This window comes from Neovison vison, chromosome 8, assembly GCF_020171115.1.
Source record: "Neovison vison isolate M4711 chromosome 8, ASM_NN_V1, whole genome shotgun sequence".
In the NCBI taxonomy this organism is placed as follows: domain Eukaryota; kingdom Metazoa; phylum Chordata; class Mammalia; order Carnivora; family Mustelidae; genus Neogale; species Neogale vison.
This window is the reverse complement of record NC_058098.1, coordinates 54055333-54082084: the sequence shown is the minus strand read 5'-3', so window position 1 is coordinate 54082084 and position 26752 is coordinate 54055333. Positions and strand designations below refer to the sequence as shown.

The window sequence follows — 26752 nt, the reverse complement described above, 5'->3', positions numbered from 1 at the left end:
CAGGTGCCTAATCTGTGGTCTTCAGTGAACATCTGCTGAATGTTTGAAAAAATGTTTATTCTCTGTTATCAGGTACAAAGGTATTTATGGTACATGTATATGGTATATGTATATGACTTGTCAAACTACTATTAACATTTTCTATAGCCTTAGATAATGCATGGAAAAGCATAGTTCAGTGCCACTCACGAAGAAGTGCCCAGTAAGTCTTAACTATTGTTTGTGTCTACTTCCTAAAAGTATGTTGACATGTCTCTGTAATTGTGGATTTGTCAGTTTCTCTTGGCATTTCTTGTAGTACTTGTTTTATAAATTTTGGAGCTATTGTTAGATGCATAGATTCATGACTTGTACTGGAATGTTCTTTTATCAGTTTTTGAAAATTGCAGTTGTGTTATAATGCTTTTCATATTGAATTCTATTTTGTCTGCTATTAAATATTTCCACACCTGCTTTTTGTAACTTTATTTTTCTAATAGGAATGCATGCAATATAAAATCTGTTTATGAGGAATATATAAAATAAGGTTTTTCTTAACACTGTCCCCTAGCTTTTCACTTCCTTTCTCAGAAACAGACACTATTACTGTTTATGTATCATAGTACATTTTATGCCTCTGCAAACATATGTAGGTATACTTTTTCATTGTACAAATAGTGGGATGATAACATTATGGACACTGTTTCTTATTTAATACATGTTAATATGTATTAATTAATATGGTCTCATATCAGTGCATTCTTTTTAAAAGTTATATACTAGTCCATTATATAAATTACATAAATTAACTATAATTGATTCAACTGACTCTTTTTCCAGAGTCATCATTTTCCACATACACAAGTATTCCCAGAATGAAATTACTAGGGCAAAGGTTATATGCATTTTTTTGTTTGATAGCTATGGCCACTACAGCTATTTTAATTTTTTAATTGTTTTAGCTATGTCTTTCATGTCAGATTTTGTCTCAGCACCCCCCTTTTTTTAAATTAGATTTTATTTATTTGACAGTGAGCAAGAGAGGGGACACAGGCAAGGGGAGTGGGAGAGGGAGAAGCAGGCTTCCTGTTGAGCAGGGAGCCCAATGCGGGGCTCCATCCCAGAACCTGGGATCATGATCTGAGCCAAAGACACTTAATGACTGAGCCACCTAGGCACCCCATGTCTCAGCCTTTTTTTTAATTTTTCATTTATAATTGCACTATGGTTTTCATCCTTTTTAGCATCAAGTTGATCTGATATAATACTTTTCCTTCTAATGTTCTTTGAAAATTGCCTGGGCAGCTCAGTCGGTTAAGTGGCTGCCCTTGGCTCAGGTTATGATCCCACCGTCCTGAGACCAAGCCTCCATCAGGCTCCTTGCTCAGTGGGGAGCCTGCCTCTCCCCTGCCTGCCACTCCCACTGCTTATGCTTGCTCTCTCCCTCTCTGTCCGTGTCAAATAAATTTTTTAAAATCTTTTAAAAAAAGAAGGAAAATTCTACCCTTAATATCGTAATAACCATTTTAAGATATACTTAACATTTGGAACTGCCTGAAGTGCTACAGAAGTGTTCTATATTTGCTCTAATGTAGCCACTAGAAGTGGTGCTAGTGTGTCACGGAAGTGAATTTTACGTTCTATTTAATAGTCTTAGTGGTGAATGGCCACTAAGCTCAAACCTAGAGTGAGTTACTCTGTTTCCATGCCCTGAAAAGACTGCCTGCTTGCTTATACGTTCTCTCTCTCTCTCCTGCCATCTTCCATATAGAAGTCAATCTCGTAAAATTTTTGTTCCAGAATACCTTCTTTTACATCCTGTATCAAAAAATATCCTTAAGTTCTTTTCCTTACTCTATTTTCTACATCATGTCTTTTTTTTATTTTTAAGTAATCTCTACACCCAGTGTGGGGCTCGAACTTAAAACCTTTAAATCAAGAGTCAAATGCCCTATTGATTGAGCCAGCCAGCACTCCACATCATGTCTTTCTTTTAGATTCATCTTTTGTTTAGAGTTGATTATTCTTTCAGAAAGTAGCTATATATGGAAAAAATTGGGGTCCTTGCTTTTCTAGGTCTATACTCTTGAATGCCTATTGGAATGGATTTAGGATTATAGGTTTAGAATCAAGTTTCCGATCACAGCTTTATTTAAAGATTAAAGTTCTAAGGTGTTCTAGGATCCACGTGACAAGCCAGTGCAACTCTCAATCCTTTGCTTGGGCAATCTGTTTTGGCTTCTGCCTTTATTCTTACCATTCTAGAAAAGATAAATATCTGAGTTTTCTTTATTTCTTGGATTGTATGTTTCCTTCTGGTTTCTCTTCTAGAAGTATCAACTTTTTTCTCTTTACACTATTATTTGCCTTTTTACAGTGCATTCTGGGGAGGGGGGGTCTCTGGGTCAGTCTTCCAGCACACTAATTAGGGTTTCTTTTTCAGTGTTTCACAATGCTCTACATTTCTAAGATACCTAATCTTTTTTTTTTTTTTTTTGGTCAGGGGCGCCTGGGTGGCTCAGTGGGTTAAGCCTCTGCCTTCAACTCACAGGATCCTGGGATCGAGCCCCACACTGGGCTCTCTGCTCAGCGGGGAGCCTGCTTCCCTCTTTCTCTGCCTGCCTTTCTGCCTACTTGTGATCTCTGTCAAATAAATAAATAAAATCTTTAAAAAAAAATCTTTTTTTGTCAGAGAGAAGCAGGCTTCCCACTGAGCAAGGAGCCCATTGCAGGACTAGATCCCAGGAACCTGGATCATGACCCAAGCCACAGCTAGACACTCAACCAACTGAGCCACCCCTAAGCAAAGAATCAAGAGATTCCATAAAACAGTATGCCAGTAATTAAGTTTGCTTAATTATGTTTGCTCTATCTCCTCTACTTTCTACAGTGTTAAGAGTGGTGTCTCTCATCTCAGTTTTTCTCAACTGTTGGTGATCATTTCCTTTTGCATTCTGATACTCCTTGTCTTCAGTTGCCTACCTCTAGTAATTATGGGAAGCTTAATTTTACTTTCTTTTAGAAATTACTTAAACTCTTTCCTATCTCTAGGGCTTTTATGGATGTATTTTAAATAGCCTTGCCTGACTTTTGGTAACTTTCTTACAATTCAGCATCCCTCCAAATATTACACATAATCATTTGAAAGGCTTGGTGAATGTTAGAGGAAAAAACTTTTAATTTGCATTTTGCACATCTTCTGGTATACATTTTACACATAACAAAAATCAAGAGATGTATTAAATCCAAAGCACAAATGTTAAAATGCGTATTTTTGTTTTCAAGGACCTATGAATATATAAAACAAAAACTAAAACTATCCCAAAAGTCTCTGTGGAGAGCAGGGAGTTGTAGGCATAGGAGGGTTTGCATGAAGCTCGAAACAGAATAACCTGGGAACACTTACAGTGACTGTGGCAGGCATTGAATAATGTACAGAATTGTCGAGTCACTACATTGTACACCTGAAACTAATATAACATTGTGTGTCAGCTATACTTTGGTAATTTAAAATTACCAAATAGTAAATTGGGATAAGGGGAAATTTTTGCCTCTCATGGAGTGCCAGTAATTTCTCTTCTCCTGAGTTTTCCAGTGACCCGTTTTCACTGGTACATGATTCCACCTGGAGCCATTTCATTATTGTTCTGGTCTAAGGAAATGTATTGAGCAAACAAATTTTCTAAATAGGAATGCACAGATTCCAGCAATTTCAGCAGAATTTGGCAAACTTGATCACCTGAGAACAGAAAATAGTATAGGCAAAAGAGCAAAAGCTAAAGGGTGTGCTTTTCCAGAACAGCTACTGTTGGGAATTACTCATGTCTTGGTTTCTCCAGGTAAAGAGTCTTGATGGATCTCCTCCTCTCCTTCCTTTTGAGGGCAGGAAAGGAAGACAGATAGCTTGTTGAAAGACCTCCATAAAATTTCCTTAAGAGCCAGCAGATCTTAGGGGACACCTGAGTGGCTCAGTGGGTTAAGCATCTGCCTTCAGCTCAGGTCATGATCCCAGGGTCCTAGGATCAAGTCCTGTGTTAGGCTCCCTGCTCGGTGGGGGGTCTGCTTCCCTACCCCACCCCACCCCAGCTCATGCTCTCTCACTCTGAAATAAAATCTTTAAGAGCCTTGAGCTCCTTTTTTTTTTTTAAGTAATTCCAGTGAATAATTTTATATATATATATATATATATTTTTTTTTTTTTTTTCCAATACAATGGTTCACTTCTGTACCAGTTTGTATTTTCACAAAAACATGACTTAACTATAAAAGAAGTCTATGTGATTGACTTAAAGATACATCAGTTAAGGTTTTAGGTACCCTCATGGTGAGTATATGTTGGCAGCGCAGAAACTCATATCCTGTTTCTGGAATCAGTATAACATTTTCATTGATACTTACATCAACATTCACAGTATGGTAATCTGAATTGGTGGGTAACCAGGTGTGACTGGCTTCTGAAAAACCAGCATTTGAGCTATTGTCCCACTGCATTGGTGACTTTGAGAGGAGGGTATTCTGTGTCAAAAGAAAACAGTACTTTAGTTAGTAAAAGAAATGTCATTTGGGCATGATCTACTTCATAATTATTTAATTTCCTGTATTTCTTTTTAATAGTTGTATTCGTTAGCATTCATAATGAAAAGACTTAAATATTCAGTACATAAACCAGCTTCACACTTTTAACTGGAAAATAGTGACATCTTGAGTTTCAATAAACTATAGTAACTGGACTTCGGTACGTGCTTGGAGTCTTCTACTGCTTTTCCCTAAGAATGAGCAACGTAGGATTTCAAGATGTATCATTACCAGTTCATTCCATGGTACAGTGATGGTGAGTTCAAGTATGCAGCATGTACAAGTAAGCCTAAGTGCTGTCCTCTTTTATCCAGCCTGGTTATTGCACATGAAAGCACACACACAAATTTAGGAAAATTGGATCTTCTACATTGAAAGCTAACCATACAGATTATTACAGGTTCACCCAACAACACAATTTTGAAACCCATAGCCTCAAACAAAAAATAATAAAAACCAGTCAAGTCTAAAGCTGTACATTTACATTTGTCCAGATGAAAGGAAGAATCTCCTGTGCTGTGTTCAGATGAAGTCTAGCACTACAGACAAGCACTATAATTAATGTTCCAAACTCAAAACACGGGTTCTCAAATTCTAGTGGTGCCTAAGAATCAGCTGGAAAACATCTTTAAAATGTAGATTCCTGGGCTCTACAATTCAGTTGTGTGGCTTAGGAAACACAAGCAAGTGAGCTGTATGATAGTAAGAAAGGAAAGCAGAAATATAATTTTCAACAGTAGAACAGGAATAGTAGATTCTCTAGTTTCACATAGTTAGATAATGTTAACTTACAACATCATAGCTTTCGTTGAGATTTGTGGCTAAAATATTTCTCATTCCTATTTCTTCCCCATAGTAAGTTATGGGAGTTCCAGGGAGTGTGAAAATAAGCATATTCATGATGTTGACATATTCTTCCCCAAAACGAGAAGTCAGCCGGGCGTTGTCCGGTCCACCAATCTGAAAGGCAGATACTTCAAGAACCCAGCTCAGTATACAGTTTTCTGAATATTTACTCTGTTCTACAAAAAGTTCATTAGACAATAAAACCAAGTTTGCTGTGGGTACACATTGGTATCAGCAGACTTGGATTTGAGTCCCAACACTGATACTTACTGTTCAACTGACCAATTTACTGTTTTGGCCATTATGATTAACAAGATAGTGGTAACAGGTTATTTCACAGAGTTACTACAAATACAAAATTTAGGAGGGTGCATGTTAGTATTTTCACACATTTGTATAAGAGAATATGGACAAGGAAGGAAACGAAAATGTTCTCCCATAACACAAGAAGGAGGGAAGAGGTGGAAAGCACAGAAGCCGGAGAGATTTCTGAGGTGTGTGTGTGTGTCTTTTGAAATACTCAAAACAAATTTCAAAGATAAATCAACTTCTGTAGAGAAGAGTACATAGTCCAAGAGGAAATTTTCTGAAGTGCTTTTTATTTTAAAATGTGGTATTTCTGTTAAATGCTCTAATTTCACATTATCTAGTCCTTACAACATCATAGCTTTTGTTAAGATATACCACAACTCAATCTCAATAGCCTGGCATTTTACTATTTATTATTATAAAGTACTTACGGGTCATCTGGCTGGCCCCCTCAGAAGAGCATGCAACTCTTGGTCTTGGGGTCATGAGTTTGAGCCACATGTTGGATATAAAAATTACTTAAATAAATTTTTAAAAAATATTTTCATGCCTACATTACATCTGATTGCCCTCCTCCATTTTCAGGTATTATCTCCATTTTACAAATGATGAAACAAGCTCTCTGAGAAACTCCATCACTTACTCAAGGCAGGGTATGATGCAAAACCAGCCCTTGAGAATAAGAACTTGGATGGAGGTTGCCTTTTTTTTTTTTTTTTTTAAGGATGTACTGAAACTGTATAGACCGTTATAAGCTACTTTTCTATTTTTATGACCAGAAAAGTCAAATTTTGCCTCTGTTTATTTTATTGAGAGCCTTTGATAAGAAACTGGATTCTCAAGAACTGTGGAAACTAACTAAAGGCTTTCAACAATCCAAGAAGCATTTATTCAAGAAAAACATCAAGCTTTTTATCATTTTAACAGGCCTTGAACTCCTCCCCCTCAGATTCTTGATAGCTTTGAAAACCTCAGTCTTAGAACTACTGTAGCTATGGAACAGGAGCCACTGGAGGGGCAGAATAAGTTTAGAATTCACCAAAAGCTCCATTTAGAGAATTGTCACTATTTGACCTTTCTAATACTCACTTTTAGTTGGATTTTTCTTATTCATCAGAGAAATCCCCTATCCCCAGGGTATTTGGCAGAAACAATCAGCAATTGTTTAGCATCACACCTGCCTGAAGTGGTGGTACCAACTGGGGCTCAACAGAGACTGACCAAAAACCTTAAAAGCTGGGGAAGAGATGACCATACTGGCCTTCGAGAAAGTCTGACTGACACTGACACACACACACACACACACACACACACACACACACACACACACCCATTCGTTTTTCCAGCCGTTGCTGGAAGAATGAGTGGTTCAGGGCAGTTCAGGAATCTCTTCCAATCATTAACTGACAAGAAACAAACTCACCAAGTAGCCATACCCAACAAAGAACACAGATTTTACAAAATTAAATAAATAGCAACAACAAACACTGGGGAGGAGGAGAGAATGGGATTTCCTACATTACTACATTATTTAAAATACCCAGTTTTCAGCAACAAAAAGGAACACAGAAGGCATGCAGAGCAACAGAAAACAAAAAAAAAGCAGCAGTAGAAAGTGTGGCTGAGGAAACCCAGACATTGGACTAGTGGACAAAGATTTTTAAATGAACTCCTATACTTATGTTCAAAGAACTAAAAGCACAGAATTTAAAGTGCGAGGACAGTGTTTCATCAAATAGATACTATCAATAAAAAGATCATGAAAAAGAACCAGAAAGAAATTTCAGAGTTGAAAAAGTATGACCACTGAAAGGAGAAGTTCACTAAATGGGCTTGACAGATTTGAACACTGTGCAATCGAGATTATCTAGTCTGAGAGCCAGAAGGAAAAAAATGAAAAATAACAAAAAGGCCTGGCCTGGCTCACTAAATAATTCCCGATTAAAGGAAAGGTTAAGGTCCCTTACAGACAGAGATACCCCTCATTTTAGGGCTGACTATTCAGCAAGCACACCGGCACCAGATATCCTGACTCAGGCATGAGGACTTACCATCCAATTAGGCCATTTTCCTTCTGGCATGTTTTCCATCCAGGATGTGATAACCTCAAACACACTGTTCCCAGAAGGAGTGTTTAGCTTACTGAGATAATTGTTGAAGGGAAAATCTGCTTCTTGAATAAAAGGCAGCCCATAGTACATCATGGTCCTATCAATGCTCTCTCCATAGGCTTCAGTCCCCATGAACCTGGAAGAGTTAGCAGGGTGCAGTGTCCTCAGGGCCTGTCAGAAGACTGGGGAGCATTTCTGCAGCTGCTTCGGTCTGCCTGACTTAACCGTATCTGGCTGGGCTCACTGGGAAGCATAATCAAGCCAGATGGCCAAGTAATAGCATGCTGGGCCACCTGGACCATTTCTCATTTCTCACGGACAATAAACCCAAGGACTAGCCTAATACTAGGCTGAGTGTAAGAATTAACACATTTGAATCTCAGTCAATATGGTTCTCTCCTTCCTAAGTCTGATTAAAACTCCATAACTTCCATGAAGACTTTATCAATTCTCATCATTCTGCTTGGAATCTATAGTGTATGTTTGCGTATCATGTAAGGGGGTTTTCCCCCAGAAACCTCTTGTACAGGAATCCCTGTAAAGTCTCACTTTATTATTGGGGTGCACTCTAGGGGCGCCTGGCTGGCTCAGTTGGTAGAGCACATGACTCTTGATCTCAGGGTCATGAGTTCAAGCCCCACATTGGGTGTAGAGCTTACTTAAAAGCAAACACTGTCAGGGAAAGACACATTAGCCTCAGTGACCCACATCAGTGCTGGCTTTACATGTTTGAGGTAAGTGCAAGTGCACAGTATCTAGAGCCCAGGTGTTTCAGTTCCAGTCCCATTCCTGCCATTACTATCTGTGTGACCGGAGTCCCACAGCTTGGAGTCTCCGTTTCCTCATCTATAGAATGGAGATAGCAATCAGAGGACCTACTTTAAGGAGGAGAAATTTATTTCTGTTCATGCTATTGGGTGATCTGTATACATATAGATTTATTGAGTGTTATTATGTGTTAGTCCCGGTTTTAAGTGTTTCATCTACATTATTTCATGCACTCTCACAAAACCCTGATGCAGTGTTGCTGTCACTTTTTCAATGATGAGAAAATGGTACTTTTGTCAGCAAACCAGTCCAGGGTCACACAGCTGTTACACAGAATGCTGCTTTAGGTCCATCAGATTCCAAAGCTGTGTTAGCAAACCGTTGTGACCTACTAGCAGCTTAGCTGAAACATTTGAATTTATACTGTATCCTGGACACTAATAGACCAAATAGTAATGATAAAAAGAGACCACTTGGGTGCCTGGGTGGCTCAGTGGGTTAAGCCTCTGCCTTCAGCTCAGGTGATGGTCTCAGGGTCCTGGGATAGAGCCCTGCCTCTGGCTCTCTGCTCGGGAGCCTGCGTGTCTCTCTCACTCTGCCTGCCTCTCTGCCTACTTGTGATCTCTCTCTGTCACATAAAAAAATAAAATCTTTTTTTAAAAAAGAGAATACTTACTGCTAACATTTAGATTATATGCTACCTTTTGAGTGATTTTCACAAAATTCCTGTGAAATAAGTACTGAGATGGGCATTATTTTACAAAAGAGGAAACTGGAAATCAAAGTTAAGCAACACAAAAGAATATACTAGGCCCCTGCATAACCAAATTGTAATACACTGTAGTCATGGGGGGTTGTTAAATAGCTTAAACCTCTTGAGAAGGCCTAGCTGTGAAGGATTAACTTCAGGTCACACCCTACGCCTTTGAAGAACAGAAGTGTGTCTTGTGATTACCTGTATCTCCCAGGCTCCCTGCTGTACTGGTCCATTGTTTGCCGGAAGCTCCGGACAATGTCATGCATTCCCACTTGCGTGGTTGTGAAGTCGTGGTACAGCTCCCAGTAATGTGTCACCGTGTCCTTTGGAGACAGAAAAGCATAGCTGCTATCGTTTCCCATGTCAGATGTCCATAGCTGGCTTTATGCGAATATAGACTGTCTCTTCAAAGGGCTCAGGCCAAGGCATACAACCTGAAAGATGATCCTAAGACTTTCACTGGGTTTTGTGACTGGAGAATAACATTCATGACTATTATCAACTGTAAATCTAGTAAACAAACTTTACTGAACATCTGACCATTAACTACCAATAGTCTATTTAGCAGAATCCTCTCCCATTTAATTCTCCTAAATGCTGCAACTAAAAGCAAAGCAAATATATAGAACTCACTGTTACATCTATGCTTGATCTGCTCACAAAATTTCTGTCCAAAGTGTAATAGTAAGAATAAAGGTTAGAAGTGGTAAAGAACCACTTTGCCAGGGTTTCAGTAATTATTCCTGATACGCATTCTGTGTCTTCCTAGGGTTACAGTAATCTAGAATCCAAGTCAAGCCAAGGCTCTACTGGGTTGGGACATGGACAGACTAGACAGTGTAAACCTGCATTGCCGTTCATTCAGTGGACCCCTTTTTAGTAAATGAACTTGCTAGATCTAAAGTTTTTGGAATCTTAGCTCTCTACCTGAAATAACTTTTTCTTTAGTTTTTTTCTTGAATGCCACACAAAACTTATTGTTCTATTCATAACTGGAAACATATGCCTTTCTTACATTTCATCATAATTAGCAAGGTTACTTTGAGATTTCTTCTCCAAAGATAAGTGCGTCTCTTTGGGACTAACTAATAAAACACTTTCCAGCTCTATTTTTTTTTTCTTCATTTTTTATATCGGAAATCATGTGCTTTACCTACCCCACAAAAAACAGCCTTTGGTTCATGACATGCTCTCATAACTAGTCCCTGCACTGCCAGCTTTTCTTTGGTTAACTGACTGGGTTTAATGAGATGACCCATAAGTCTATTACTCAGGACAGAAGCTAGATACTTGGTAATAACAACGATTTCATTTTATTTTATAAGAAGGGCATCATGCTATAATTATTTAAGGTTTTTTTCACTAAACATTATATAGCTAATATTCACCCATATTGTGTGTCACTGTAATTCATTTATTTTGACTGATGTATACTATTCCATTGTGTAAATCTACAAATCCATTATTTTGAAACCCATTTTAGGACTCCTGTCTACTTTTCCATTGAACATAGAGTGTCTGTAGAGTGGTGGTCAGAAGAGCACAGTGGCGTCCTGGTTCTCATGCGTGACATGGGGGAAAGGTGAGAGCCACTGGTGTGGAACCACAAAGCCCAGACTCTGTAGTGAGATATGCTTGGTTTGCAATTCTATTTATCATCTCTGCCACCCTTGAAAAATTAACTTCTCTAAGATTTCCTAATGAGGATCATGAAATGTCTCTCATGAGCTGCTGCAAGAGTTGAAGGGACTGTCCTAACACACAGCATACAGTAGATACTCAGCGAGTGTTTATTCCCTTTTGTGTGTCCTTTAACGACTACAGAAGCATCTGAGGAATTAATAGGCCTCCTCACTGTAGCTTGAATGAGATGGTAAAATCACAGTGAGTAGTTATAGCTGTTGGCAGAGTCCAGTGTCCAGCCCTCAGAACCCTTGTCACCAAAGTACTCCTCAAGGATGCCCTATACCAGAGGGAACCAATGGATGGAAACATCTAGGCATATGGATTTGAAACTCTTGTACTTCCTGAAGATTGAAAGCACATGCTGTCAGTGCAGCCCCATGCTGGATGTGGAATTTACTTAAAAAAACAAAAAAACAAACAAAAAAAACTATGCTTTAAATTCAGATGCATATATTAATAAATTTAACTACATTATCATCTCTGGTCATTGGTGTCTCATGCTAAAAAAGAAAACACAGACGACATTTTTCAGAAAGGGGGGAACATAATGTTTTAACATTACCGGTATTTGAGCCTTATTCACTTGGGCTTCATCTCTCAGATGCTCTGCTTCTAGAAGAAATTTAACAGCATCGAAACTAAAGCCATCAACACCCTTTTTGAGCCAGAACTGTATAATTTCCTAAATATAAAGAAGCAAAATCCTTTGGTTACATTATCATCGTAATGTTTAATAAAAGTGTGTGTCTGTAATGTCTTCCCATCATAAAACATCCAAATCCACATACAGAGCAAGCACAGCCCTCACACAGTATGTTTTTACCTGTTAGGCATAGCAGTGTCTTAATATAACGAACTTGGGATCCCCATACTTCCCTCAACTTTGAATCCAGAATGTTACCTTGGTAACTATGCTATGAGCACATTTACAAAGCTTAAACAATCACTCAAAAGGAATGAAGCCGGGTCGCCTGGGTGGCTCAGTGGGTTAAGCCGCTGCCTTCGGCTCAGGTCATGATCTCAGGGTCCTGGGATCGAGTCCCGCATCGGGCTCTCTGCTCAGCAGGGAGCCTGTTTCCTCCTCTCTCTCTCTCTGCCTGCCTCTGCCTGCTTGTGATCTCTCTCTGTCAAATAAATAAATAAAATCTTTAAAAAAAAGGAATGAAGCCACAATGAAAGGACTCAGGAGAAACTGGGAACATATCTCTCTCCCCTTACCCCCAGTTCCTTAAAGGTCACTCCAAACAGAGAAAATAACCAGCTAAGCATCAGGTCATGAGGGGTTCTTCCACCAGACTGGGAGATTCTAGAAGGAAAGACTGCAGTTTTCATTTGTTTCCCTTGCCTTTGACATAGCACCCAGGTCCTTAGTGAAAGTACACAGTATCAAGCCCAAGTTAGTCCAACATGTTGTGATACTGCTGGGACACTAAAAGTACATGTTCCCTGGCTTCAGGGCAGGGCTTCAGGGCATCTACAGAATAATTGGGGACAGGAGCAAGTTACCTAATAATGCAGGGTGGGGTGTATGTAGCTCAACATCATGAAAGGAGATTCCTTTGCAGGGTGTTAGAGCTCCAAGAAGAATAAATTTAACATGAGCAGACATACCCGGAGAACGAAGAGCTAGTTCTACTTTGACCAGTGGGAGTTTTTTCAGGGAGTAAGATTACAAAGAACATTCTGGACTGTTTGTAGGACAGGATGGCCAAGCACAGAGGCAGAGACTGACTTGGCCTATATATCAGGGCAGGTGGAGGACCAAGTGGCCTTGGAGAGCCGAAGGGCTTAGGTCTCAGCTCCCCACCCCTCCTAGCTTGGCCCTTACTGGAGCATCAACTACAAGCTGCCCTTCTGCAAAGGAACAGTGGCTCTCCTGACTTTGCTTAGCTCATCCTTTGCCGAATGGAAGGTTTTACAGGAACATACCACATTAGAACACACGGTCCACAATTCAAAGTACTAGTTCAAGTACCAAATTTATAGGGGGCAACAGACGCAAAGCTCCCAAATGAAGACTATCCCCCAAATCACACGTTTCCTTTGAAGTCTTTCTTGTATCTACATGTGAATATGGGGTCTCCAGAGTGCTGCCATTCAAGGGTCTCAAGAGTTCCTTACAGGCTACATGCAAGGGTTAGCACTGCTGAAGTCAGGTCCCTTTAAGGTGACATTTTTAAATAACAAAGCTTGAAAATGATTTTCCAATCAAAGAGCAAACTGTTTACAATCTTAGCATGGACACAACTGAACCAAATAACGGTAAGATGGCTCTAGCCACACAAAACCCACAAATTTGTTCTCACTATCATCTTACTCTTACCAAATACTTTCATTCATTTGGTATTTGTGTTCCAGTTATGGGCCAGGCACTTAGCTAAGCCCTACAGCCATGAGCAAAATACAACAGACCTGGCCCTACGTCTCCTGAATTTATTTAGAATCCCCAAGTAGATATCAAATAGTAATGCAAAAATATTTAAGTTACAGGTAGATAAAGCTTTAAAGGAGAGGAACATGGTAGTACAGAAAAGGTGAAATAGCAGGATTTGCCCTTGAGGTGAGTGCAGCAGGATGGCAGGAAGTGAGAGCAAAGTGTTCAAGGTGGAGAGAGAAGTCAACAGATATTAACATGCCCCTTAATGTGTTCTACCCTGAGAATGGTCTCAGTGGCCCCAGGGGTCAGTTCAGCGTGAAGCTAACAAGCTTTAAGCTTCAGGACCCCTCACTTACTTGGGCCCCTTCCTACCTACCTTCTTCTCCATTCTAAATAAACACTCTAATTTTACACTGTTTTAAGAAGGTCCCAAATTTTCACAAACTTCGGACCCCACACAACCCGCGTCCACCCCCAGGTGGCGCTAGACTTGAGGGAACGCTGGAGGTGGACAGTTGGGGGCGGGACGGGAAACGACACAAATAGCTGTAATCTACCCAAGCCACCTCTGACAAAAATGTGGGGAAACATTAAACGCCACGCTGTTGTAAACATTAAGCTTTGGAGCACTGATTTCCTACGAGGGATGGGGGTGGAGGGGAATCTGCTTTCTTTGTGGTATCCTCTTTGGGAATAGTTAGCCTTGCTAACCATTGACCCAGCCATAAAAAATGAGAAATGTGTATCCCAGCAAAGGTTTCGGGCCCCAGCAGGGGTTTTCCACTTTAGTCCAGTAAGAGATACTGTCATTGTTTAAGGAGATAAAACAGAAAAAGCTGGATGGTTATTGAGAGTCATTGTAAATGACAGATAATTCAAAATTTGCTCTTGAAAAATAATTTGCTTTGTGCTATTTATTCTCCCAACTAGGTGAGAAAAGGGAGCTCCAGATCTTAATCGTTAACCCTCTCTTTACTCCAGTTAAGCTCTCCCAGGGTGCTGGGTGTGGAAATGGGCACAGAGCCTAGTTCCGCCAGGTCTGGGTGACCCACCAAGGCGCCATGGGACTCCTGGGACAGTACATTGTGTCCCCAATTCCTGTAGCACTCCCATGACATCACAGAGTCCCCATTTTTCTACTGGGCACCTTTCCATTCTTTTCTCCTTAACTCAGTGCTCTGAGTAAAAAAAGCAATCAATTAAACATTACTAATATCCAAGTTCACAATTGAGGCAAACCTTTCCTTGTGAAGTTACTGGGCTCATTTGCCTGAAAAGCTTAGTTTGGGAAATAGAAAAGCTCTGCTCTTACATGTGGTATGTATAAGACATCGTCTTGAAACTGACATAACCCCATGGCATCCATCTTGAGGAGGAAGAAGAAAGTGTAGGATACTTTAGAAGTACAGAAGGAAAACTAGGGCGCCTGGGTGGCTCAGTGGGTTAAGCCTCTGCCTTCAGCTCAGGTCATGATCTCAGGGTCCTGGGATCGAGGCCCGAGGCCCGCATTGGGCTCTCTGCTCAGCAGGGAGCCTGCTTCCCCCTCTCTCTCTCTGTCTGCCTCTCTGCCTACTTGTGACCTCTCTCTCTCTCTCTCTCTCTGTCAAATAAATAAATAAATAAATCTTAAAAAAAAAAAAAAAAAGGAAGGAAAACTACATCCTCTGTTTATAAGCAATGGAAAGAAAACAGACTCTACAGCTGTTCAGAAATCTTAGTAAAATTGTTGGCTCTCTCCTCCAGGAGCAGGGTATGATGGAAGGATCAAGAGCTCAGGATTCTGCCCCTTGCAGATACCGTCCCATCTCCCCACTGTGCATCAGCTGCACAACCTCACCAACCCACCCTGGACTAAAGGTATTGCTGCTAGAGTCCATTCACATGTGGGTCTTTTTTTTTTTTTCCAAGAGAGAATCTTTTTTTTTTTTTTTAAAGATTTTATTTATTTATTTGACACAGAGAGAAAGAGAGAGACAGAGATCTCAAGGAGGCAGAGAGGCAGACAGAGAGAGAGGAGGGAGGCTCCCTGCTGAGCAGAGAGCCTGGTGCGGGGCTAGATCCCAGGACCTTGGGATCATGACCTGAGCCAAAGGCAGAGGCTTTAACCCACTGAGCCACCCAAGCGCCCCACATGTGGGTCTTTATATAACCTGATCTCTCTGCAGTGTTTGACACTGCTGACCAAACTCATCTTCCAGAAAAACACATATCACTTGGCTTCAAGATACCTGCTCCTCATTTGCCACTCTTCTCTGTCTACTCTGCAGCCCTTTAAATATTAGCACTCTTTGGGGGCTCTTATGCTCCATTTCATGACAGTATTTACTCATTTATCTACCCACGTATTGATTATTTAACAAGCATTCAAATAACAAGGGACACAATGACCTATATGGCTTATAGAGGTTAAAACACTTACCCCAGGGCGCCTAGATGGCTCAGTCAGTCAAGCATCTGACCAGCTCAGGTCATGATCTCAGGGTCCTAGGATGGAGCCCTGTGTCAGGCTCCCTGATTAGCACGGGGTCTGCCTGTCCCTCTCCCTCTGCCCCAACCCCCACCCCCGCTCATGTTCTCTCTCAAACAATAAAATCTTAGAGTAAAATAAAACACATCTCCCCAGTCAACCCTACAATGTATGTGCCATTACTGTCCCTATTTTACTAAGGAGGGATCTGCGGCACAGGGAGATGAAGTACCTCGATCAAGGTCATAGAGTTAGTAAGTAGTGGCGTCAGAATTAGTACTGTCTGGCACCCCTACCCATTTCCTCTGCTTTCTCCTCCAAACCTGCCCCACTCAAACCCCTTCTGCAAAGTCATTGACTTCCAAAACGCAAATGGAAAATGATTTCCCTAAGACCCTGTAAAGCCAACTCCTCACCTTGCCTCATCCCCCTCTAGTCTCATTGAGCCAGCTCTCTCTCCATATACCATGTCCCAGCCATATGGGACGACTCCAAGCACCTCCAATGTTCCTGATCCATGCCCTCCCTCTGCTTGAAACCCTCCACCCAGCCTCTTCACCTGGCTCAGCCCAATCATCTCTTAGGTATCACTACACCCTCTGAAAGCTTTCCCTGCTCTCTCCCATTCACGTCCAGGTTAGCTGCCTGCCCTATGTACTCCTACCTCCTACAATCACCACCACTCAGTACACCTCACTGTAATTGCCAGTTTCATTGTCTCCCTCCCGCCTTGGGATAGAAGCCTTAAGAAGGCTACAGCGTGTGTCTAGCTGACCAAACATCCTACCCCTGGCATTACTGAATACACACTGTTCAATGAGTTAAGGATTTATACCCAAGTGCCTGGCATAGAGGAGGTACAGTAATGGCCCAGGTATTATCTGCAAGCATAAAGCTGGTTTATTATGCAGGTATGAGTCCATTTAATTTTGGATGGAGCTGCCGACACCATGCTCGGTAGGAGCAGAGCTGACATTTGCAGTCAAGGTTCCATCTTAAACCAGAGGGGTAGAGGGTAGGGGAGCCCTCGGGGCTCCCTGTCCCCAGCTGCCACAAACATGCTAACTCCCAGGATCGCACACTCAGGGCTCAACATTTCCACCTGGTGGGATCAGGGTCATACCGACACAGTTCAGGCAGAGGCCTGGGCTCTCTACAGTCTTTTCCCTGCTCTGCTGCTAACCCAATGGGTCATTTCTCCTCTCAGTTCCTTCATTTGTCAAATAAAGGATTTGAGGGCAAGTAAAAACAAGAGTGACTACGAAACACTCTACAAACCTAAGCCCCCATCTTCTCCAAGAAGGATTCTAGACTTCGCTAGGTAAACGCACTTAAGCCGGAGAGATTCAGGGCAGAGCCAAGTCCCCTGAAGGCCAGCGCAAGGGGGAGTACAGAGAGGAGGGCGCTCTGTGCCTTGTGTCCCCTGAATGCCAGCCTCCCGCTATGCCAATAATCTGAAAATTGATGGGAGCGGGAGCCAGATGTCTCCAGGACTGCAAGCTGGAACGCAAACAGGAGTCATCCAAATGCCTCCCCCCACCACAAACTCTGTGAGTTGCAAATTATTAACCTGCTTAGCTCTCCTGCAGAGATAAGAGCTACTGGGGGATAGATGGGTGTCGGAAGAGCTACTGGGGGATAGATGGGTGTCGGAAAGTTCCCTTCATGCTAAAAAGCCTTCCCTTTTGCTCCCCAGGAGCAAAGAGCCTTCCCTTAGAGCTTCTCTGCCTTTCTTATCTACAGCTAATCCCAAATTTATACCAGCCTTGCAAAAATGTCCAATCTTTAACTGGGAGCAGGAATGATTCATCCCAAGAGGACTCTCATCCTGTTGAGACTAGTAAATAAGGCTCCTGTTCACACACTCCACTGCCTGGAGGCCTGCAAGGGAACAGCTGGATTAGTAAAAAAAAAATAATAATTAATGCACTGGCTGGCACATTTTGTCAACGTTGACCACACTTGTCTGAACATCTTCAGACCATCCATCCCTGTCGCCACCAGGAGCCTGGACAAATCCACTGGACTACACTCACATTTATGAATTTCCAACTGAATCCCCTTGAAAAGACTGTGTAGGAAAAGTGAAGCAGAGAGACAGAACCAGCTTGGCCTCAAGTCAGAAGTAGCATTGTGGGGAAGAGCATGGACTCTAGGTTTGAATCCTGCTCTGTCACTCCCCAGGTGGGTGCCTTTCCCTCTTCAAGCCTCAGCTTCCTTCTCTGTAAAATGGTCCGGCTATCTCCTAAGTTCGGTTTGGTCTGATCATTGAATGAGATGATCCAGATAGAGCACTTGGCACAAAGTAAACACCCAAGAAGTGTGTGAGGGCAGGTTGGGGAGAAGGTGCAGGTCGGGGTGTGTAAATGATCTTTGGTGATGGAGAAAAGAGTCCAAACTCCACCAAAGATGTTTAAAACTAACCCCTAGTTAGTAGCTGTGTCTGTCCCCTTTCACCACTCCCCAACCCCAATGGGACAAGGCTGCCCTGACTTGGTGCCTACTTCTAGAACAGATCCCAAAGCAATTCATCTAAATTCTGGGAAACATCAAACATGTATAGTAAAAACAGCCTTAAAACTAAGGAGTCTACAGGAATACATTTAACAAAGGACATCCAAGCCTTGTACACTGGAAACTACAGCAGTGTTGAAAGAAATTAAAGACCTAAACAAACAAAAAGACATTCCGTTCCTGGATCAGAAGACTTAATATTGTTAAAATGGCAATACTCCCCCCCACAAATTGATGCCCAGATTCAAGGCAATCCCTACTCAAATCCCAGCAGTGGGCTTCTTTGCAGAAACTGACAAGCTGGTCCTAAAATTCATATGGACTATAGATGATCCAGTAATTCCACTACTGGATATTTGCCCAGAGAAAATGAAAGTACCATCAAAAAGATACATGCATCTCTATGTTTATTACAGCATTATTCAACAGCCAAGATAGAAAAGCAGCCCAAGTGTCCATCAAAAGATGAATCAATAAAGATGTGGTGTGCGTACGCGCACGCGCGCACACAAACACACACACACACTCACCCATAAAAAATAATGTGATCTTGCCATTTGCATGGTATGGATGGACCTAGTGGGTACTATGCTCTGGGTATTATGGGTATTATATGGGACCTATGGGTATTATAAAATGAAATAGGGAGGCGCCTGGGTGGCTCAGTGGGTTAAAGCCTCTGCCTTCGGCTCAGGTCATGATCCCGGGGTCCTGGGATCGAGCCCCACATCAGGCTCTCTGCTCGGCAGGGAGCATGCTTCCTCCTCTCTCTGCCTGCCTCTCTGCTTGCTTGTGATCTCTGTCTGTCAATTAAATAAATAAAATCTTTAAAAATAAATAAATAAATAAAATGAAATAGGTAAGCCAAAGAAAGACAAATACCACCTAATTTCCCTTATATGTGGAATCTAAGAAACAAAACAAATAAACATAAAACAGAAATTTAAATACAGAGAACAAACTGGTGGTTGCCGAAGGGGAGGTGGATAGGAGATGTGTCGGGGACCGCCTCCGGCCGGGAAAATCCCCGCCATTACAAGATGGCGCTTGGCTCACTGCCAGCAAAATACGCTGCAAGTAAACAACGAACGTTCTGGTGAAGCTCGCCTAAAGGAGGACATAGTCATTGGCTGTTTCAAATTTAATCAGCATAGTAACAGGACTCTCATTGGATCTCCCCATTGCTTGGCCCCTTATTGGTCACCCTGCTCGCTGATTGGTCATGTAAACGTATATAAGTGTGTAGACTTGCGGAAATAAAGAGAGAGAAGATACATCTGAACCGGGGCTTCTTGTCGTCCTTGCGGGTCAAGGGCGACAGAGATGGGTGAAACAGAGAGAAATACAAGTACCCAAAATAGCCAAACAGTCTTGAAGGAAAAGAATAAAGTAGGACTCATACTTCCAACTTTAAAACTTCCTATAAAGCTACACTCATCCAAACACTGTGCTTTTGGCAGAAGAACAGACCTATAGTTCAACAGAGCAAAACTGAGTCCAGAACCACATCCTTACATTTATGGCCAACTGATTTTCAAAAGGGTTCCAAGACAGTTCAACTAACCTAAATTCCTGCCCACTGTCGCCATAGCAGCAAGGACAACACAGCTGACACTTATCATGAATTCCTGGTGGGGTATTGTTAGAGCTGCCACCGGTGCGAGCTGACAGGAAATGTCCCATGAGGGGCAGCAGAGGGAGCTTCAGCAGCTCAGCATGCAAGCCCTGCGGGATTACCTCCACCCCACTTTGGGGATCTCAGCCCCTAACATTCCCTCTTGTCACTCCAGTGCTCTGGTAGGCTTGCCAGATAAAACATGGGACACCCAGCTAACTTTTCATTTCAGATGAGCAACAAGTAACATTTTCGTAGAAGGAGGTCCCAAATGGCATGTTGTTCATTGTTTATCTGAAATGAAAATTGCCTTGGAGTCTTGCATGTGTATTGGCTCTATCTGGCAACCATCTGCACCCGCCTCCAGGTCATTTCTGAAACACACCAAGCACACTTTCACCTCAGGATCTTTGCACAGGCTTTTCCTTCTGCCTGAAATTCTCTTCCCCCAAATCTCCACAGGGCTCCCCTTCAAACTTCGGGTCTTTGTCCAAACAGGACCTCAACATACGGAGGTCTCCAAACCAACTTCTGCCGGGCACTCTGATGTTCCTTCCCCTGAGGGATAACCTGACATGTTCTATATTTAGTTGCTAATTGTCTGCCTTCCTCTCAGTTTACAAGGAATTCCTTGAGAGCACGGCTTCTTTAATTCACTGCTGCATTCCCAGTGCTGAGAACAGGACATGGCACAAAGCAGACAGTAAGTGAATATTTACTGAGTGAATACAGAAGGGCTGCGCATGGGTTATCTCCTCTACTCTTTCAAGGAGCCCAGGAGACAAGTACTGCCATCAGCCATGTTTCATAGATGAGGGATCAGAGACACAGAAAAGCTAAATACATCATTTGGGGGCCCACCATAGCCAGCAGTGGGGCTGGGTCCAGGTGTAGGTTCAGACCCCAGAGTCCACACTCTGCCTACCTCACTACATCGGCTCAATGTCCCAGGCAGAGGGGCACCTCGGGGCGAAGGTACCAGTTATTTCGGCCTCCAACCTCTGTAACCTGTTCTGGGTGAGAGGGAGGAAAAAACCACCACCACCACATCTATATTTGCATCAGACTCCATAATCACAGAATTTACTCACAATACTTGGATTTGCCTGAACACTTACTGTTCAACATCAAGTGTGTCAAATAACCACTTCAACGCCCATGCAATGGAGAAGACTGCGTGGGTATCTGTACTCACTTTTATTTCTTCTTGAACGTCAAGATTGTGGAAATTTAAATCAGGTTGCTCTTTCAAAAACTGGTGGAAATAACACTGGTTTCGTACTTCGTCAAAGTGCCAACTGGAGTTTCCGTATACACTTAACTAGCAAACAAAAACCAGCAAGTCACTTACTTAGTATTCATATAATGGCACTGCCCAAAAAGAAATGATCATTACCACCCCTGGTCCTATGCAGGCTGAGAGCACAAATCCTCTGAGTTTTCCTTCTAGGGAGAACACTGGATAAATCAATTCCTTAAAATGCCACCTGCTGGCCTAGTGCCGCACAAATGTGGTTGGGATAGATTTGTAGAGTAGAAGCTGTTCATGACAAGCAGAATGGAAAACCAATGCTCTCAAATGCAGAATAGGCCAAATTAAAGAGCCCACATTTCTAGCATATTTTCTTGAACCTTCTATCCAGGCTCAGAACTCCTGTTTGTGAAGTGATGCAAATGATGGTCATTTGGGGAGAAAGACACATTCCACCGGTCTTAGAGGGGTTTTTGTTTTGTTTTGTTTTGTTTTAAATATTTTATTTACTTATTTGACAGACAGAGATCACAAGTAGGCAGAGAGGTAGGCAGAGAGAGAGGAAGGGAAGCAGGCTCCCATCTGAGCAGAGAGCCCCATGCAGAGCTTGATCCCAGGACCCTGAGATCATGACCTGAGCAGAGGCTTTAACCCACTGAGCCACCCAGGTGCCCCTCGGAGTTTGTTTTTTTATTTATTTGACTGAGAGACACACAGCAAGAGAGGGAACACAAGCAGGGGGAGGGGCAGAGGGAGAAGGAAGCTTCCTGTTGAGCAGAGAGCCTGATGCGGGACTCAATCCCAAGATCCTGGGATCATGACCTGAGCTGAAGGCGGATGCTTAACTGACTGAGCCATCCAGATTCTTGGAGTTTGAATCCCCACAGAGAGAATATTTAAATTATATCTCAGAAAATTATTAGAACCATCCACTTAAAAACTCAACTAGCTCTCAGGAATAAAAGAAATCTGGCAACTTCTAGTGTTGGTGCCCAGCCGAGTTTGACCTGGGGGCTGATCTCCTCTTTCGAGGAGTGCTCCCATCTGGGACTCCAGAGCTTGACTCTTGAATCCTTTTCAGTCACCTGGGCTCCTTCCATGTGACCATTCCTCAGGGATCTAGCTTGGACTTTTGTTCATTTCTTGTTAAACAGAACATCTGGGGGGCGCCTGGGTGGCTCAGTCATTAAGCATCTGCCTTCAGCTCAGGGCAGGGTCCCAGGGTCCTGGGAGCGAGCCCTGCATCAGGCTCTGCGCTGGGCAGGGAGTCTGCTTCTCCCTTTCCTGCTCCTTCTGCTTGTGCTCAATCTCTCTCTCAAGTAAATAAATAAAAATCTTTGGAAAAAAATAGTTCATTCCTTTTATGGCTGAGTAGTATTCCATTGTATGGCTATACACAGGGTGTTTATACATCTCTCATAATACATATCTTTTTGTATGTATCAACTATTTTTGTATGTATCAACTTTTTGTATGTATCAACTATTAGGCTATAAAAGAAAAAAAAAAACCCTACAATGTTAGCTACAGTGTTAGAACAGATAGAAGGATGGAAAAACTGGATGCCAGAAGAGGAGGCTGTTACAGTCCTATCGGGAAGAGATAAAGCTTTTATCTATTTATTTGAGAGAGACACAGCATGCAGGGGGAGGAGCAGAGGGAGAGGGACAAGCAGACTCCTTGTTAAACACAGAGCCCATCATGGGGCTCGACTCCATGAACCTGAGATCACGACCTGAGCTTAAATCAAGAGCTGGATGTTTAATCAACCGAGCCACCCAAGCGCCCCTGGGTGGCAATTTTTTTTTTTTAAAGATTCCATTCATTTATCCAACAGAGATCCCAAGTAGGCAGAGAGAGAGAGAGAGGAGAAAGCAGGCTCCCCGAGGAGCAGAGAGCCCGATGTGGGGCTTGATCCCAGGAACCTGGAATCACGACCCGAGCCAAAGGCAGAGGCTTTAACCCACTGAGCCACCCAGGCGCCCCCTAGGTGGCAATTTTTAAAAGCAGATGGTGCAGCTGGACTGTGCAGTCATTAGCCCTCTCATTTACTACCTGTGTGACCGAGGACACAGGGCTTACTGTTGCCCATCTGCAAAACAGGAACTAAAACCTAACTCACAGGACTGCAGGGTAGGTTAAATGGATGAATATGACACACTTAGCCCAGAACCTGGCACATAGGAAGTGTGGCAGTAAATGTTTGCTAATATCATGATCATTAACAAGCGTGCAGACTGGAGAAAAGAAAAATTAAGGAGCTAACACTGCCAGGATTGCTATTCACCAGGCTGCATACTAGTACTATTCATCCAAATGGGGTATAAGAGGTTGATGGGGAGAAGACTACACTGTCAGCCTCAATACATGTCAATTCTGAGTGCCCTTGGTTCATCTAAAAGTTGATGCCTAGAAGCCAGTCTCTTAGTTTATGGAGAAGGTCAGCAGAGTAGAGATCAGAGGATCGAGGGCAAAAGGCTCTGCAGAAAGCAGGAGAGATGGCGACCAGAGGGACTGGCCTGAGGCAGGAGTAGAGTTGCCAGATAAAAACAAGACGTACAATTAAATCTGAATTTCAGGTTAACAATGCATTAATTTTTAGTATAAGTATGTCCCAAGCAATACTTTATACTAAAAAACTACACATTGTTTATCTAAAATTCAGATGTCATTGGGCTTCCCGGATTTTTATTGGTAAGTCTAGAAACCCCAGACAAGATCGACCTGGCTTTTGCCATTGAAGAAGTGAGTAGGAAGAAGGTGGGTATAGGAGAGGCAAGGTTGGGGAGCCTGGGTGGCACAGTCAGTTGAGCGTCTGACTTTTGGTTTTGGCTCAGGTTGTGATCTTGGGGTCATGAGATCAAGTCTTGCATCAGGCTCTGTACTGGGTGCAGAGTCTGCTTGGGATTCTATCTCCCTCTCCCTCCACTCCTCTCCCCTGCTGTCTCTCTCTCTCTCTAAAATAAATAAATCTTTAAAAAAAAAAAAAGAACATAGATGCAGCTTTGATGACTTCTGCTCTCCCTTTGAAGTAGAGTTTGCTGCTGAGCAGGATAAGATGGGGAGATGGCAGGTAGGATATTTGAGAAAGGGGGGGGGCTGAATAATGAAATTCCCAAGACGACGGGGTGGCTCAGTTCATGTGGGGACAGTGAATGTGTGAGGTCTCCACAGGCCCAGATACCAAGGTGCAGGGGAAGAGAAAGTGGATGGGCAAGTTTATTTATGACTAGGGTTTTATTGGACAGGGGAGTCACAACATCAGAAAAGCAAAGGGGTCTGGAGAATAAATAGCAAGACAGTTACAGACCTAATGGGACATGGAGTCTGAGTTGGGCAGAGTGGGAAGTGAGGGAAGGAGAGGCTAACAGGAAGTACAGGTTTTAATTTGCTACAGGACATCTGTTCTACAATGAAATAAAAAGTCCAAATCCAAATGATTAGGAGGCGTGGGTAGTCTAGTTCTATTTCTTTGGGAAAACTTTCCTCTTGCGCAAAACAATATCCATTAATTTTTTTCTTTAGAATTTCTTCATTAATTTTTTTCTTATTAAAATAACCAGTTTCATCACTGAAAATCTGTTCCCTTTGTACATCAGACAAGTTGGTACCTACCCAGTTGTTGGGTGGTGTGGTTGTGCCACCGTCACGCCTACAGTCATGCCAGATATAATAGTCCGTGTATTTCCCGATCCGATTCCGACTCAGTTGAAACCAAGCATGTTTATCACTGGTATGGTTTGGTATGAAATCGATTATTAATTTTAAACCTAATGAAAGTATTTCAAATGTTAAGAAGAAATTATTTTAGAATAATACACATCAGTTAAGGAAAAAAAAAACACTTTAACCCCCACCACCCCTCCCCACCCATCTGCCACTCAGTTTACCTTTGTCATGTATGGCTGCAACCAGATCCTCAAAATCTTTCATGGTTCCAAAAATAGGATCAATTTCTCGGAAATCTTCAACACCGTGTCGGAAATCTTTAAGGGATGATTTATAGAATGAAGTAATCCAAATCGTTTTTATATTTAAACTTGCAATGTAGTCCAGTTTCTCTTGGATACCTAAAGAAAAAAGTTAAGGCCATGAAAAATAAAGTTGGGTTTCTTCAGTTGAATGATTAAAAATAAAACCAACATGCCTAAAATTGAAGTATTTATATTGAAACAGAAATATTTGGAATTTTGTTGAATTTGAGTGTAATTCAAATAGAAAGGTCTAGCTCTACAAGCAGCATCAAATCGTCTTCTAGCAATAACTTTGACATTTAACATAAATGTAGAACATTTTAAAAAATCTATGTGTGCATTGTTCATATATTATATTTAAAACTAAGGCTAGGGTGCCTGGGTGGATCAGTTGTTAAGCGTCTGCCTTCAGCTCAGATCACTATCCCAGGGTCCTGCTCAGCAGGAAGCCTGCTTCTCCCACTCCTACTCCTCCTGCTTGTTTTCCCTCTCTTTTTTGCTGTCTCTGTCAAACAAATAAACAAAATCTTTAAATAAAATAAGATAAATAAATAAAACTAGGGCTACAGGGGCACCTGGGTGGCTCTGTTGGTTAAGCATCTGACTCCCGATCTCATCTCAGGTCTTGATCTTGGGGTTTGTAAGTTCAAGTCCGGTGCTGGGCACCTATGGAGCCTACTTTAAAAAAAATCAATTAAAAAAAATAAATAAATAAGGGCACCTGGGTGGCTCAGTGGGTTAAGCCTCTGCTTTTGGCTCAGGTCATGATCTCGGGGTCCTGGGATACAGTCCTACATTGGGCTCTCTGCTCAGCAGGAAGCCTGCTTCCCGCCCCCGCCCCCCACCCCGCTTGCCTCTCTGCCTACTAGTGATCTCTGTCAAATAAATAAATAAAATATTTTAAAAAATAAAATAAACAAAAGGGGCACCTGGGCGGCTCAGTGGGTTAAGCGTCTGCCTTCAGCTCAGGTCATAATCCCACGGTCCTGGGATCAAGTCCCACATCGGGCTCCCTGTTCAGCAGGGAGCCTGTGTCTCCCTCTCCCTCTGCTGCTCCCCCTGCTTGTGCTCTCTTGCTCTCTCTGTCAAATAAGTAAATAAAGACTTAAAAAAGAAAATAAAAATAAAACCAGGCTACAGTATTAATTTATTCTACACATGGTTTTTGAGCACCTAATCTAGGCCGGGTGCTGGGCTAAGGGCCAAGGAATAAAGAAGAGTAACGCGTGGTCTAGGCTGCACCATCCAACGGGACAGCCCCGTGCCTCGTGTGGCCATTGTTGAGCACTCGCAATGTGACCAGTGTGACCTGAGATATGCTATGAGTGTAAACCACTTACGGGATTCTGAAAAATATAAGAGTGTAAACTATCACATTAATACTTTTATGTTGGTTGTATGTTGGAATGATATGTTGGCTTAAGCCAAATAATTTAAATGAATGTGATTAAGATGGATTTTAAATTAAAATTAGATTTTTTTTTTTTTAAGATATTCTCTTTAAGTAATCTCTACACACAAC

General features: G+C 42.2%; 1 protein-coding gene across 1 annotated transcript in view; it reads right to left on the bottom strand.

Annotated features, from left to right (window-relative positions):
* The window catches only part of SLC3A1 (solute carrier family 3 member 1), a 31347-nt gene that overhangs the window by 1574 nt on the left and 3021 nt on the right, over positions 1 to 26752 (bottom strand). Inside the window, exons 2-9 of the mRNA XM_044263627.1 lie at positions 25147 to 25326; positions 24872 to 25026; positions 21200 to 21325; positions 11594 to 11713; positions 9544 to 9668; positions 7761 to 7956; positions 5347 to 5514; positions 4378 to 4494 (exon numbers count right to left, since the gene is read on the bottom strand). Coding sequence (XP_044119562.1) covers positions 4378 to 4494; positions 5347 to 5514; positions 7761 to 7956; positions 9544 to 9668; positions 11594 to 11713; positions 21200 to 21325; positions 24872 to 25026; positions 25147 to 25326 — 1187 coding nt within the window. The remainder of the gene's footprint in view (positions 1 to 4377; positions 4495 to 5346; positions 5515 to 7760; positions 7957 to 9543; positions 9669 to 11593; positions 11714 to 21199; positions 21326 to 24871; positions 25027 to 25146; positions 25327 to 26752) is intronic.